The sequence below is a fragment of the Sinocyclocheilus anshuiensis genome, unplaced genomic scaffold, assembly GCF_001515605.1.
Source record: "Sinocyclocheilus anshuiensis isolate Anshui unplaced genomic scaffold, SAMN03320099.WGS_v1.1 scaffold263, whole genome shotgun sequence".
In the NCBI taxonomy this organism is placed as follows: Eukaryota; Metazoa; Chordata; class Actinopteri; order Cypriniformes; family Cyprinidae; genus Sinocyclocheilus; species Sinocyclocheilus anshuiensis.
In genome coordinates this window covers 641,102-655,102 of record NW_015549593.1, presented here as the reverse complement: position 1 = coordinate 655,102, position 14,001 = coordinate 641,102, and the positions used below count along the sequence as shown (strand labels likewise).

Sequence of the window (14,001 nt, the reverse complement as noted above, 5' to 3'; positions counted from 1 at the left end):
CAAATTCTTTAAATATAAAAAAACGTACTTACAGTCTGTGAGTCAGAACAGCCGGCACTGTAGTCTACTCTAACAGGATCAGGAAACAGTCCTCCATAAAATGCACTGGACACATCTGAATATTTGGAACAGTGTTGTAAAAAAAAACTTAACCACTGATTTCTAGTCGTGTCCTCTTTTGGAAGGCCAAACAAAGTAGTTTCGCTTTCACAACGAAACACACGGCGGGCTAGAGTGAGCGGCGGCGGGCGGCCTAGAGTGAGCGGAGGCAGGTGGGCTTGAGAACGGCACGGCCACTACAGCAAGGTTTAATCTGGCCGCAGAGGAACACAACCGGGGTTGGCTGATATAAAGAGACGAAATCCCCGAAACAGATCTTCACACTTACGCAATACGGAGTTATCTGCTAAGTGTGTTGCTTATCTTTGTCAACCTGGCAACCATGTGTACGTGCGCTCTCTCCACTGTGGATAAAAGCGCTGGCTTTCTGAAAACACCGGCTAGCTTGCAGTTTAGCGATCTCCACTTCAATATTCTATTCTCAGAAAAGTGTAATTCATCAAGTGTTCGTTTACGAGAGAGAGAGGTTGTGTATGTGTGAATTACCACCGTTTTGCCGCGTTTCTCTATTAACAATGAAGCTGTGGCTTTAATTGCTTTAGAAACGACGATGTTACCAGCTCCTTGTTGAGAAAGATAATGTAGTTCTTCAGCAATTATGCCGTTTTATTGATAAAATTGCGGGGCAGTGCTAAAAAGTTTGTCTGAGCGCTAAAAAGGATGTCTGTGTGCGCGCTCAGCGTGATCTGATTTCTGTGTGACTAAACGTGCACGTGAGATACAGTGAAGACAGCGCATTCGTTTAGAACTAATTTTTATTTTTTTAAACGTAGAGAGTGTGTTGATTTGTGCAATGATAACTACCAGCAATGTTAAGATGATTTTAATATATTAAAATGAGTACATTACAATATAAAATTATTAGAACGAGTACATTATACTTAAAATGCAAGTATTACATTAAAAACAAGATGCAAACAATCAGAATATTGTATCTGGTGGGGAGTGCACAATGTAAACATGAAACATATGCCATTACCTATATTGTTTTTATATATATTATTTAGCTCTGCAGACCCTTAGTTAAATCTGATCTGCAGTTTCTTTTTTGTTTGTTTTTTTTTGCTCAGTCACAACAGCTGCCCCCTTCATTTGCATTTTTCTATTACCTCTAACTGCAATGAAACTAAATGTTTTCTGCAATAATAATTCCATTATCACTTTTTTGAGCAGCACATTATGTAAACAAGTCTTTGTCTGTTTCCCTGCTCTTAAAGACACCCATCTCGAATAAAGTGCTTGAGTTCAGACATTACAAATGAATCTGCCTCTTACTTAAGCTTTGTCAGGAGCAGGTACATTTTTCACTCGGATCAAATCTCTTTTTTTAAAAAGTATCAGCACATCTAGAGAACTAAATTGAAAAATAAACTGTCAGGTTTTGGAGAAAGGGTCTGGTTTAGCTCAAGCCGAGCACTTTCTCACTTTCAGAGGCACCTTGAGCCCATGTCAGGTTGGCAGGTGTGAGCACTAACTCAATTAGCGCGAGTCACAGGGCATCTGTTCCATCAGCCTACCACAGTTGACACATTTACTCAGAGTACATGAGCCACGTCTACTAATCTTCCACAACCGGACAGGTCAACCGCATGGGGAAGTTTACACTACTCCACTAATCAAGAGGGGATTCCTTGAGAGACCAAATGAAATGATAGACTCAAAACCGGAACGTCCAGTCCTGACCAGACCAATCCTGTCTGAATCAAATACGGCTCTTTTTTCTTATGCGAGCTCTGTAAATATTACAGAGTTGTTTGGTTAACTCGCTCCATCCTTTGAGAAATCTCATCCAATCCGGTTATGAATGACTGTATAGTGTAGATATTTTTCACAATGCTTCTCATTTCTTTTGAACTTTGTTGGATACCGTAGCTAAAGCTAATTTTCCATTGTGCGCAAATCTGCCTTATGCCCCTTTATTATGGATTCTGACCTTTTTGCAGCTTTATGGGTAAAATAACAGTTGGAAATTCATGCACTGCCTGCTGGCATCCCATCTGACGTTAGAAAAAAAAAGAGAAGAAAATGGCCACTGCACTGACAGGCAATATATTTATAAATATAACTACAAATCAGCATATTAGAATGACTTCTGAAGGATCATGTGACACTTAAAACTGAAGTAATGGCTGCTGAATATTTTTGAACGATTTGCCATCACAAGAATACTTTTTACAAAATATATTCAAAAATAGAAAATAGTTCTTAGTAATAACCGCCTTAGTAATAAAAAAAAATCCCAATTCCACCCAACCAGTAATTAAAATCACAGATGTTAATAATTGTACTTTTCTAAACAAATGTTTGAGTTACCCCAAATTAAACCGCATCAAAGACAAAGAATAAATGCCAACTACCAAAGAATAACTTCCAGTCTGGTACTAATCACACTGGTGGACTGGTGAAAACCAACAATGAGCAGGCCCAGGTAAACATGGGTATAGGCCGCTCTAGCATGGCACACTGACAGGGATAACAGGACACGGGCTGGCACAGATCACAGTGCCCCCGGGTGTAAGAGGCAGATCAGACAGAGAGCTTGTGTTTGGCTTCAGAGCTCATGGCCAGGATGAGTTCTTTGGGTCATGAGTGAAAGCAGATGTGGGAAGCAGGTTCAATAAGCATGAATCATCGTTCAGGTACAACTGTGACTCTGCTTTTTCAGATTTAGCAAAACTGACTTACAGTTTAGCCAAATACAGATGGAGCATTACATAGTTTCTGGAATGATGATGCAGTGGCCAACTTCATGATAGAAAGTAATGACCATACACAAACAGAACACACTGTTCTATGAAACCAAGGGGATCTATCTGAATAATCAGTTATTTGTAAAGCACAATACTTGCTGTCACAAAGCAATGTGACAAACTGTCTCACAGCCCCCAAGTGAGAAAGCCAAAGGTGAGCAGCAATGGGGTGGAGGTAATGTTTAAGTAGGATGAGAAATAAATCTGATTAAAACCAGAGAAACTGCATTTCAGTCAAAAAATGTCCAATATTACATGCTAATACATCTTGATTTGATTTAAAAATCCAACCACAGAATATTCATGATAATACTAACCAATTAAACAACTAAGGTACTCGGTACCACCGGTACTTAAAAAAACCTGGTACCGTAACGTTTTCATTTTTTTAATACCGACTTGGTACCGAAATACCGGGTCTTTTGACAACACTAGTGCATACATCTCAGTCAAAAGCTGGTTATTGGTCTGTTGACTCTTAGTGCAATGTGGTTTCATGAAAAGCATTTATGCACTTCAGTTGTTTAATTAGTCAGTATTATCATGAATATTTTTTTTTTTACATATGTTATACTTAAATGGCTATCCTTCTTAATGTACAGTCTACTGATAAATTGCAATACTTATCGTGGAGATAAATTTTTTTAAATCATTTCTGCACACCAGTTTCCAATTACACCAGTGGTTTCCAAATGGGGTTCTCAAGATAATTCAAAATTATTTAAAATAAAACAAAACAAGCATTATAATTAGCCTAAAAACACAGATACAGACAATATATATTTCTTATTTTCTTATTCACCCCATTAATAATTTTTATTACAATTACATACATTTTACGAATATACATCTTTCTCTTTTATCCTTTTCCGGTAAATCACAAATACGAAAATCGGCCATGTCTGTAATTTGTAAAGTAAAAATTCCCCCGCAAATGACCTACCATATTTCGCCGAACACCGAGGTCCTGTGATAATATTAGTCCCATGCGAATCGGCATCTCTGTGATTCGGCCAGCATTTGACGGGTCGCATATCATTTTTTGAGGTTTTTGTTTGCTGTGCGCCTTTTTATGCATCTTTCGCGAAGAATGGAGCTGCGTTGGTGTTTGATTGTATTTTGGGGCTGTCATCATATCGCTACACCATACAATTTGCAGAAAGAGAAAGCTGAAAAGGTTTTGAGGTTAATGTGTTACAAATAAATCAAAATATTAGTCCCATACGAATCGGCATCTCTGTGATTCGGCCAGCATTTGGCGGGTCGCATATCATTTTTCGAAGTTTTTGTTTGCTGTGCGGCTTTTTATCCGTCTTTCGCGAAGAATGGAGCTGTGTTGGAGTGTTTGATAGTATTCTGGGTGCTGTCATCATATCGCTACACCATACAATTTGCAGAAAGAGAAAGCTGAAAAGGTTTTGAGGTTAATGTGTTACAAATAAATCAAGCATAAAGCTTGAGATATTATTTTAACCTGGTGAAATGTAAATGACACAGCGCACGAAACTATATTAGTTTCTTTTTTTTAAATCCATCTGGACCATAGAACGGGACTCTCAAAGCCTTGACATCCGGGTATCCGGGAGACAAGTCAGTAAATTCGAGTAAAATCGCAGGCTTCGCTTATCCCGTGCGAATGCACCACACGAAATTCAGATGTGGGGGGGTAATTTCAAAATCACACAAGGTCCCCAGATAATACTAATCCCATGCGAATAGGGCTTATTAAGACAATACCTCATGACTGACATGTCAAAACTGCTGTTGTATGTGCCTGTGTGAAAGTCAAGCTAAATGAAAGTTTCATGATGATAACAGTACAGGGAATATGAACCTGCCTGTATGCAAGCATGAATGCCCATTTATTACCATTACGCTTGCCTGATGGGGAAAATGGAGCATGGAATATGACTATGCCATCCAAGGATTTGCTAAGCATGATAAATAAATGCAACTACCTCTATAATACCAGGCCCATCTACAATGCAAGGAACACACAAAGCTAAATATATACAGTCATGATGAGATATGCTATATGTACACAGCATCACATTAAACAGCACAGCAATGATAGCTGAAGATGAATCACGTGATCATCCTGAACACTGAAAAACACGATTTTTGCCCCGATTTCCCACCGATTTACAGTCTGGAGAAGTTGACACTAGTTGCCGAAAGTCAGAGCCGGTCTGCAGAGTTGAGTTGACAGATTCCATAGAAAATCACGTAGTGTATGATGGTCACAGACTCTGGACGTTTTCAGGCTTCAGATTATGATTCCATCCAGTCGGAGGAGATCAAACATATTTGATATTTTCAGTCAATTTTAGAACACATGTTGTTTTCATTTGTCAAGTGTCTCCTAGTAACAGGGCGCATTTTCATGTGCTTAAAGTGGGGGTCTAATGCTATTTCATGCATTCTGACTTATTTACACTGTTAAAGAGTTGGATTCTCATACTAAACATGTACAAAGTTTCAAAAAGCCAAAAAAGGCCAAAAGCCCTATTCGCATGGGATTAGTATTATCTGGGGAACTTGTGTGATTTTGAAATTACCCCCCCACATCTGAATTTCGTGTGGTGCATTCGCACGGGATAAGAGAAGCCTGTGATTTTACTCGAATTTACTGACTTGTCTCCCGGATACCTGGATGTCAAGGCTTTGAGAGTCCCGTTCTATGGTCCAGATGGACTTAAAAAAAAGAAAGAAACTAATATAGTTTCGTGCGCTGTGTCATTTACATTTCACCAGGTTAAAATAATATCTCAAGCTTTATGCTTGATTTATTTGTAACACATTAACCTCAAAACCTTTTCAGCTTTCTCTTTCTGCAAATTGTATGGTGTAGCGATATGATGACAGCACCCAGAATACTATCAAACACTCCAACGCAGCTCCATTCTTCGCGAAAGATGGATAAAAAGGCACACACGAAACAAAAACCTCGAAAAATTATATGCGACCTGCCAAATGCTGGCCGAATCACAGAGATACCGATTCGCACGGGACTAATATTATCACAGGACCTCGGTGTTCGGCGAAATATGGTAGGTCATTTGCGGGGGAATTTTTACATTACAAATTACAGACATGGCCGATTCGCACGGGATTAAGATCACAGACAACCTCCGCAATTATTACAAATGACTGGAGGTCACCAGGTAATACTAATCCCGTGCGAATAGGGCTAAAGACACTCCTTCAGGATTCGTATTAGTTTCGGAAAGTTTTTTTTTTTTTTTGAGTATGGCCCTGCAACGGAGTTTCGCAAGTGTGTTTGTTTGTTCCCGTCATTTCAGTGACAAATGTTTTATAAACAAGGCCCAGTTCAACGCTGGATTTGCACATCGTTTGATAATGAAAGATGGAGTGGTCCCCGCGATAAAAGATCCCGGTCATGAGTCAGAACTGCAGTAAGTAAAATCGCATCAAATTTCTGTGTTTTGTTGGCAATCGGCGCGTAAGGGCTCATGACTCTTTAGCTCCGCCCATGGCATGCTTCCAGGAGATCGGCTGTTCTCAAAGAGAAGCGTAAAGCTGTATCTTTCTTTTATAATTCTGAAAAAACTAAAGACTCTTCGGAAATATGAAGAATGCTATATATAGGTACTCAAGATTAACATGAGATTGGAAACTGTGTGTTATGTCCCCTTTAAGAGGCTGTGTTCAGTCCAGCCGGCATAATTTCAAGATGATCCTCAGTCACATTAATGCCTAGCTGAGACAAAGTCATTTGCCACACATTTCCATAGGCAGTGAAAGGTTGGGTGACAAAAAAAAAATACATGCTACTTTTAATTCAAATGTTTCATATTTCACAAAAGAGATAATGTTCTAAAAATGAGGAAGAACTGCATGATCTAAAGCTATGAATGCATTTTTTTTACATGGAAAAGCGATGCTCTGAGATTTTGATAACTCATCTTATGTTGCGCTGGGAAAAAGTAATGCAATTTTCAAGCAATCTAAGAGTTACCAAAATACAAACTTTCTTTTTTTGGGAGTTGCATTCAAACCTCACTTGGTTTAAAATCTTTTCTAAATATAAAAGGCTGCATAAATGGTTGTTGATCCTTAAGACAGGCAGAACAAGCCACAGCTCAATGGCGAAGGCAGAAACAACACTTAGTAACAACAAAGTGAACTTTTTCACTGAAGTTCACTTAAACTCTCAATGGATTGTGGTCCACAGCTGAAGAAAGAAACAGAGAGCTGAACCACTGACTGGGTGGCTACAACCGTCTCAAGTACGAAAGAAAAGCCTTTAAAAATCTTGGAAGTATTGCTAGGGGACAAAACAAGAAGACAAAAACATCAATCTCAGAATAACAGAAAGTAATTAGATCTGATTTCTCTCTATTTTCTTAGAAACAGTGAAGGGAGTGTCTGTTTGTGTGTAGGAGTACTGAGGCTCTCTGCCTTGTGGTTAACAGAGCATGTTGTTCTTTACAGAACAGAGCGGGATCTGAGCGGGAATTGGTTTACAGTGAGCGTGAGCGGAATATTAACGGAACGCTTGCTTGGGCGGTTAGAGCGACTGAGTGGAGCGCACGTCCATAGAGCGGAAAACGTAGCGGAGCGTCACACCGTTCCGCTTCGCTCACATGCTCTGGTGGTTAACATATGCTTTTCCAAAATGATCTTGGAACGCTTTTGAATTTTATGCCTAATAAAAAAATATATATTCCCAAAGATTTCAGGCTCAGAATCACTGTTCGCTGTCATGGATTGGCGCATGAAAAAGCTTTCAGAGGTCATAGGGCAATTAAGAACATCACAGACAATCTGTGAACAGCCCATTCACAGAGCTCACACCTACATGTGTGCTAAATAGCCATGAAACACCTTGTGGGATGCAACTTTCCAATTACATGGTAAGATTAATAGTATTAACAGAAAGACAACATTTCACAATCTTTCAATGACTTCATCCCCCCGATGTCACATCGGGCACACAGGCTATTGGATAATGTTCACCAACAGCCAACAGTGATCATTTTAAGCATCATTTTTGCAACCTACATTCAGTAGGGATGTAACGATTCACTCAACTCACGACAAGTATGATGATGATCGGGTCAGTCGCACTGCTGCTCCTAAAAAAAATTTCATAGTCGCACGTAGTAGTTTTCAGTCGCAAATGCAACTGAAATGGTCGCACTGTAGAGCCCTGCATCTAAACTTTTCTAAAGACAGCAAGTTCCCCTCAGACATGGATTCATAAACTACCCCTAAATGAATCGCGATTTGTTTAACATCTCAACCGATTTGAACCGTCACATATTTGAATCGATTTTCAACCGGCTCGCGGTTAATCGTTACATCCCTAACACTCAGGTCTCACTCCATTCTGGTTTGTAAAACTCACTTTTTATGGTCCAATAAATTCCTGATGGATTAAAATCAAGACCTACAATTTTTTCATTGAATATCCTCTACCACTAGAAAACGTAGAAGTCTTGAAGCTAAACTGTTTACCAATAACAAGTCAATTTGACTTTAATGTGTTTGGTACGTAAATCTTAACATATCAGTTATATGAGTACTATGCAGTTAAATTGTTTTGATTACATGATGAGCATTTAAACCAGTACAGGAAAGCAGTTCAGTTTGTTTTCTGAATAAATCATCACAGTAACGACAATATACCACCTATTCCAGGGGTTCTCAACTGTAACCCTCAAGGTCCACCTCCCTGCAGAGTTTCTGCTACGCTCCATTTGCCTCGGATGTCAGAACTGGAAATGATGTCACAACCGAGTTCACAATGTTCCAGTACACAAGTTTGAAAACCAAGATGGACGTGTCCATTAATAGCAATACCAGTCGATAAAAACACATTAAAAGACGGTATTTTGTACCGATAGCATCAAAGTATCATGTCCACGGATAGAGGTTGGGCAGAACTGTGTGCACCATTTAGTTTATTTAGACACAGACAAACAGAAATGCAATATATTACTACTGTTTCACTTCTGTTGATGCTCTGAGAAGCCATACTGGATTCTAAAGTCAGAATTGTTACAAAAATTCCAACTTGAGGGGGCATTTCAGTTAAAAGTTCCTACTGGGAACTCGGAATTTCCGACTTCCGAGTACAAATGGAATGCACCATTAGCTCCGACCTTGATCAAACTCATCTGCCAATAACTTTCTAGTAATCCTGAAGACCTTGATTAGCTTGTTCAGGTGTGTTTGGTTAGTATTGGAGCTAAACTCTGCAGGAAAGTGGACCTCGAGGGCCACGGTTCAGAAGCCCTGACCTATATACACAAGCATGAAAACACATGGAGTTGTTGAGGAGATGAAGCCATCTCTGAGCTCTCACCTGTGCCGATGCTCGTCATGACCTCCCACACCATGTATGACCTGTCTGCTGCTGTGCCTTGCCTCCTTCTCTGACTCGATGTGCGGTATCAACACGTCCTCCAAACCAAAGTCAAAGCGCTTGTGTTTGGAATTGTCTGGAAGGAAGAAAAATGCTCCGAAGCACAAGGTGATGAAGGCACTGAGGATGAGGAGGAGGATGAACTTCTCTGAGAGCCGTAAGGTGGCTCTGTGATGGGGGAATGAGGCGGCACCTGGCGAGAGGGTAGGTATCCTACGTCCCGATAGTGGCAATAGAGCTGGCGTGGTCATATTTTGATGATGAACTGAAATATGGTGGGATAAGTGTCAAGGTCGTTTTTTTTGTGTAAGCCACACTATCTCATTGCGGAGCTTTACTGCCAAATGTCTGCTTATCTCTTAGAAATGGAGTCGTCCTGTAGATCACAACTGTTTCCACTTGTTCTGAAAACAAAAAAGACATTTTCAGACACCAACTATCACGAGGCATTCAACAGAAGCTTGCCATTAAAAATGAACTTCAGTTTCCATGGCAATTATGTTAAACAGTAGAAAGAAATTTTATTAGACAACAGGTAGCTCCAGTCCTCCAATATGATTCTCTGGGTCTAGTAGTCATTTTTAGCAGTTATTAGAAGTAAATTGGTCTAATATTTCTCTAATATAATATACCCTTTTCAAGTGGAGTTGGAAATACCCTAATTACGAGTTCCAAGCACACAAGTACAGATGATAAACGTGTCGCCAAGTTGAGAGACATTGGAATATATTCTGTATCCATGTGTCAAGCACTCAACTTTCAGGGTTTGCTTAACATTCAGTTGTGATACCATGCATGAATAAGTGAAAGATGTATTTATTTATACATCATAAGACGTAGTTATTTGGGTGTTTTGTTTCCAACTTGAATGTGTGGCATGTCACAAAAATGGAAGCCAGATTTGGAGGTTCCCAAGTGCACTTGAAGGCAGTAATAGATACCGCAAAAATAGTATGAGTGCTATGCAAATACTATACTACTTTGACACCACTTTGCTCTGAATGGCGTTCGTTATAGCACACGTACATCTCGGAGACATCTATTTGATGTGCATGTTTACATCTGGAAGACGTATTTTTTAGAGCGTTTGCTCATATGAAATACGTCTATAGGATATTTCCTGTCAGACGTCAAATAGATGTTTAGAAAATGTCTTTAAGATGTTTAAGATTTAGAATGTATGTAAAACTGACATCTTAGAGATGTTTATCAGATGTTTGTACACAGCAGATGCTTTACAGATGAAGTGATCTTTAACAGACATCTTGCAGATGTGCATGTGCTATCTGGGGTTTCTCTCACTAGCAAGCCAAAAATAGAAAACGTAGAGCTGGATTTCAGTGATTACAGTAGCTGTGTCTGAAATTGCATACTCTCTAGTAGGTGCTACAGTTGGTTTGAATGAAGGTAACATCGCAATTGTTAAAAAAGTATGTTCTATATAGCATGAATATGGGTAGTATGAATGAAATACAGACACATTACATCCTCTACATTTTCACTGTCACATGACCTACCAGCGACAGTTGTGTCACTTCACTGCCATTCACAACTCCTCTCCTGTGGCCTTATGGGATAGTAAAGTATTTATCAGATGCACCGTTTAGAAACTCACCGGAAGTAGTAGGTCATATGGGTCCTTTTCTTCTACTGTTTAATAAATACTATGAATTTGGGCATACTACTCCGTTCACATACTGCTTCTCACCTATTATATATAGTAGGGAACCCAGATAGCACACGTACGTCTGCAAGATGTCCGATAAAGATCGCTTTATCTGGAAAGCATCTGCTGTGTACACACACATCTGATAAATGTCTCTAAGATGTCAGTTTTACACACATTCTAAATCAAAAACATCTTCAAGACATCTTCTGAATGTTTATTTGACATCTGATAGGAAACGTCCTATAGATGTATTGCATATGAGCAAACACTCTAAAAAATCTGTCTTGCAGATGCAAATGTAGATGTCAAATAGACATCTCCATGATGTACGTGTGCTATCAGGGAACACAGGGAGAGGCTTTGAGCCAGGAGGGGAAATCTGTGTCGCTCCGTTCCACTAAAATACACTGATCCAGTCCGGCGTTACGTCTTTTTGCTTGATAACAGGCCTTGGTGTTCTGACTTATTTTGGTACTATTGTTTCATAGGTGGAAAATCAACATACTAATTGGTCAAATTTTGTATGAAACATTAGTTACTTGACATTAATTACTCTACACTGAAATATAAAAATAACCCTGCTAGTCGTTCTGTTTTACAGAATATTAGCAATGCTGTGATACCTGCAGTATGGTGTAGCACTCCAGCTTGTGTGAATAATTGTAGGGATTGAAAGAGGAATCTTAGCCTTTTTTCATACTATAACACCACCCATAAAAAATATATATGGACTTTTGATTTAGCCTTACAAATGGTCTACATTTAAAGAGGATATTTATCATGAGGACGTTCAAGTATTCGTTATGGCCCAAAACTATTTTAAATCTTGTTTATTTGATGGTTTTGTTTGGATTCGCCCTGGTAAAACACAGGTAGACTAGAGTGAAATAAAATGCCATTATATCAAAACATGCACCAAAAACATACAGTTCGGCACAGACTGTCTATAGCCCTATTCGCGCGGGATTGGTATTATCTGGTGACCGCCAGTCATTTGTAATAATTGCGGAGGTTGTCTGTGAACTTAATCCCGTGCGAATCGGCCATGTCTGTAATTTGTAATGTAAAAATTCCCCCGCAAATGACCTACCATATTTCGCCGAACACCGAGGTCCTGTGCTAATATTAGTCCCGTGCGAATCGGCATCTCTGTGATTCGGCCAGCATTTGGCGGGTCGCATATCATTTTTCGAGGTTTTTGTTTCCTGTGCGCTTTTTTATCCATCTTTCGCGAAGAATGGAGCTGCGTTGGAGTGTTTGATAGTATTTTGGGTGCTGTTATATCGCTACACCATACAATTTGTAGATAGAAAAGGCTGAAAAGGTTTTGAGGTTAATGTGTTACAAATAAATCAAGCATAAAGCTTGAGGTATTATTTTAACCTGGTGAAATATAAATGACACAGCGCACGAAAATATATAATTATTTTTTTTTTAAATCCATCTGGACCATAGAACGGGACTCTCAAAGCCTTGACATCCGGGTATCCGGTAGATAAGTCGGTAAATTCGAGTAAAATCGCAGGCTTCGCTTATCCCGTGCGAATGCACCACACGAAATTCAGAGGTGGGGGGTTAATTTCAAAATCACACGAGGTCCCCAGATAATACTAATCCCGTGCGAATAGGGCTTATGAGACACTTTTAGCTGTGAGACAATGTGAGACCTGTACAAGTGTTTGCTCTTGATTACAGCGCCTCATCAAGCGGTTCATGCTCAAAACGCCGGTCTTATCTTTAACATCACGCAGTATTTTTCACATTTACATTGATGAAACAAATGTGTGCACACATACCGTGAGGGTCTTTTTATCATTCTGATCCATGAATCTCGCTTTGATCCGAAAGCTTCTCTGGGGCAAGACGGGTTGGGTCGAGTCGTTATCTTCACGATAAACGGCGAGTCCACCCTCACCGCCGGTTAGGCGTATTGTTTATCTTAAACTAGCAATACAATTATCCGTTATCGATAAAGGAAAACAGTTTGATAAGACAAAACAGTATCGCAACCTATGTAAACATAAAGAAAACTGGCCAAGCGGAGAGTAAACACAATGTTACAGCACTAGGTGCTTTCGTTAGGCGTGTTAACGATAAAAGTTCCCGTCACATTTGTGCGCTTTCAACGGTACGTTAAATATCGCGAAGCGCGCACGGTGGCTCAGCACAGGCCTGATCCGCTTGATGCCGTGGCAGCGTCTCTGGAGAGCGATATCGAGAGCCGATTCAATAATGAAAGTTAACCACGGGTGTTTCCCAGCTGCTGGGTGATCCTCTCTACATACTGTCCTATTTTAATAAAAGATCAAGCCGGCCTGCGCTGGACGTGTGCTGCGCCTTTCTCCTCCAGTAAAGGCATTCAGCTGGCAGCCGTGTAGCGGACTGATCCCGTCCTGCCGCTGCTGCATCACCTTGTCGGTGCCTCGGGATAAATCGGCGCCATAGAGCATAAATCCACAATTAATGCCTGAAAGTTGCCAAATTCACGTTCATGTCCCTGCTTCTATACACTAAAGCGTTTGAGATTACCACCGCCGCCTCCCTTACGTCTTCGTTCCTCCTTTATTTCTGTAGCCGTGTGCGCCGCCAGGCTCCAATATCCAGGATGTTGTTACTGCAACAGCTACTCCTCCTCTCAGTCCTCCAACATCCAGTCAGCTGCCGACGGGTAAAACCAGGGAGCGTCGCGCAAGTACGAGTCTTGACAGGCAACGCAAAATTAATGGCGATCAATTATGGACAGTAGAGACCAAAAAGCATCTTTAGAGGTTCCTAATATTATTGTACCTTTTTTCCCCTTTTTGTCTTTTTTATCGTTGTTTTTCTGTGTTTCTGTGTTTGTGCTTTCTTTACTCAAACTGTGCTCAATTTGACGTTTTTTTTAAATAGGCATTAGTTGTTTTGTTTAGATAGCCTGTCTGAACGGTTACTATAGTTAACTTAAACTATATAGACTTATTTAAAAAAAATGATAAAATATGACAAAACATAATAAAAATAAGAAAATAAAAATGACAAAAACACACAAATACAATTACTATAACTTTAAATAAAATTACAATTAAAACGGA

The 14,001-nt window shown here is 39.8% G+C and overlaps 1 protein-coding gene across 3 annotated transcripts in view; it reads right to left on the bottom strand.

The window, feature by feature from the left end:
- The window catches only part of LOC107658234 (mannosyl-oligosaccharide 1,2-alpha-mannosidase IB-like), a 105,996-nt gene extending 92,423 nt beyond the window's left edge, over positions 1-13,573 (bottom strand). The window contains exons 1-3 of one of the 3 annotated variants that reach the window (XM_016446700.1): positions 13,478-13,567; positions 12,727-12,874; positions 9,202-9,665 (exon numbers count right to left, since the gene is read on the bottom strand). In XM_016446700.1, the coding sequence (XP_016302186.1) occupies positions 9,202-9,512 (311 nt within the window). In that variant the 5' untranslated portion in view covers positions 9,513-9,665; positions 12,727-12,874; positions 13,478-13,567. Of the gene's footprint in view, positions 1-9,201; positions 9,666-12,726 lie in introns of all 3 variants that reach the window. The other 2 variants (XM_016446698.1, XM_016446701.1) reach the window with 2 other exon arrangements.
- Positions 13,574-14,001: the final 428 nt, after the last annotated feature.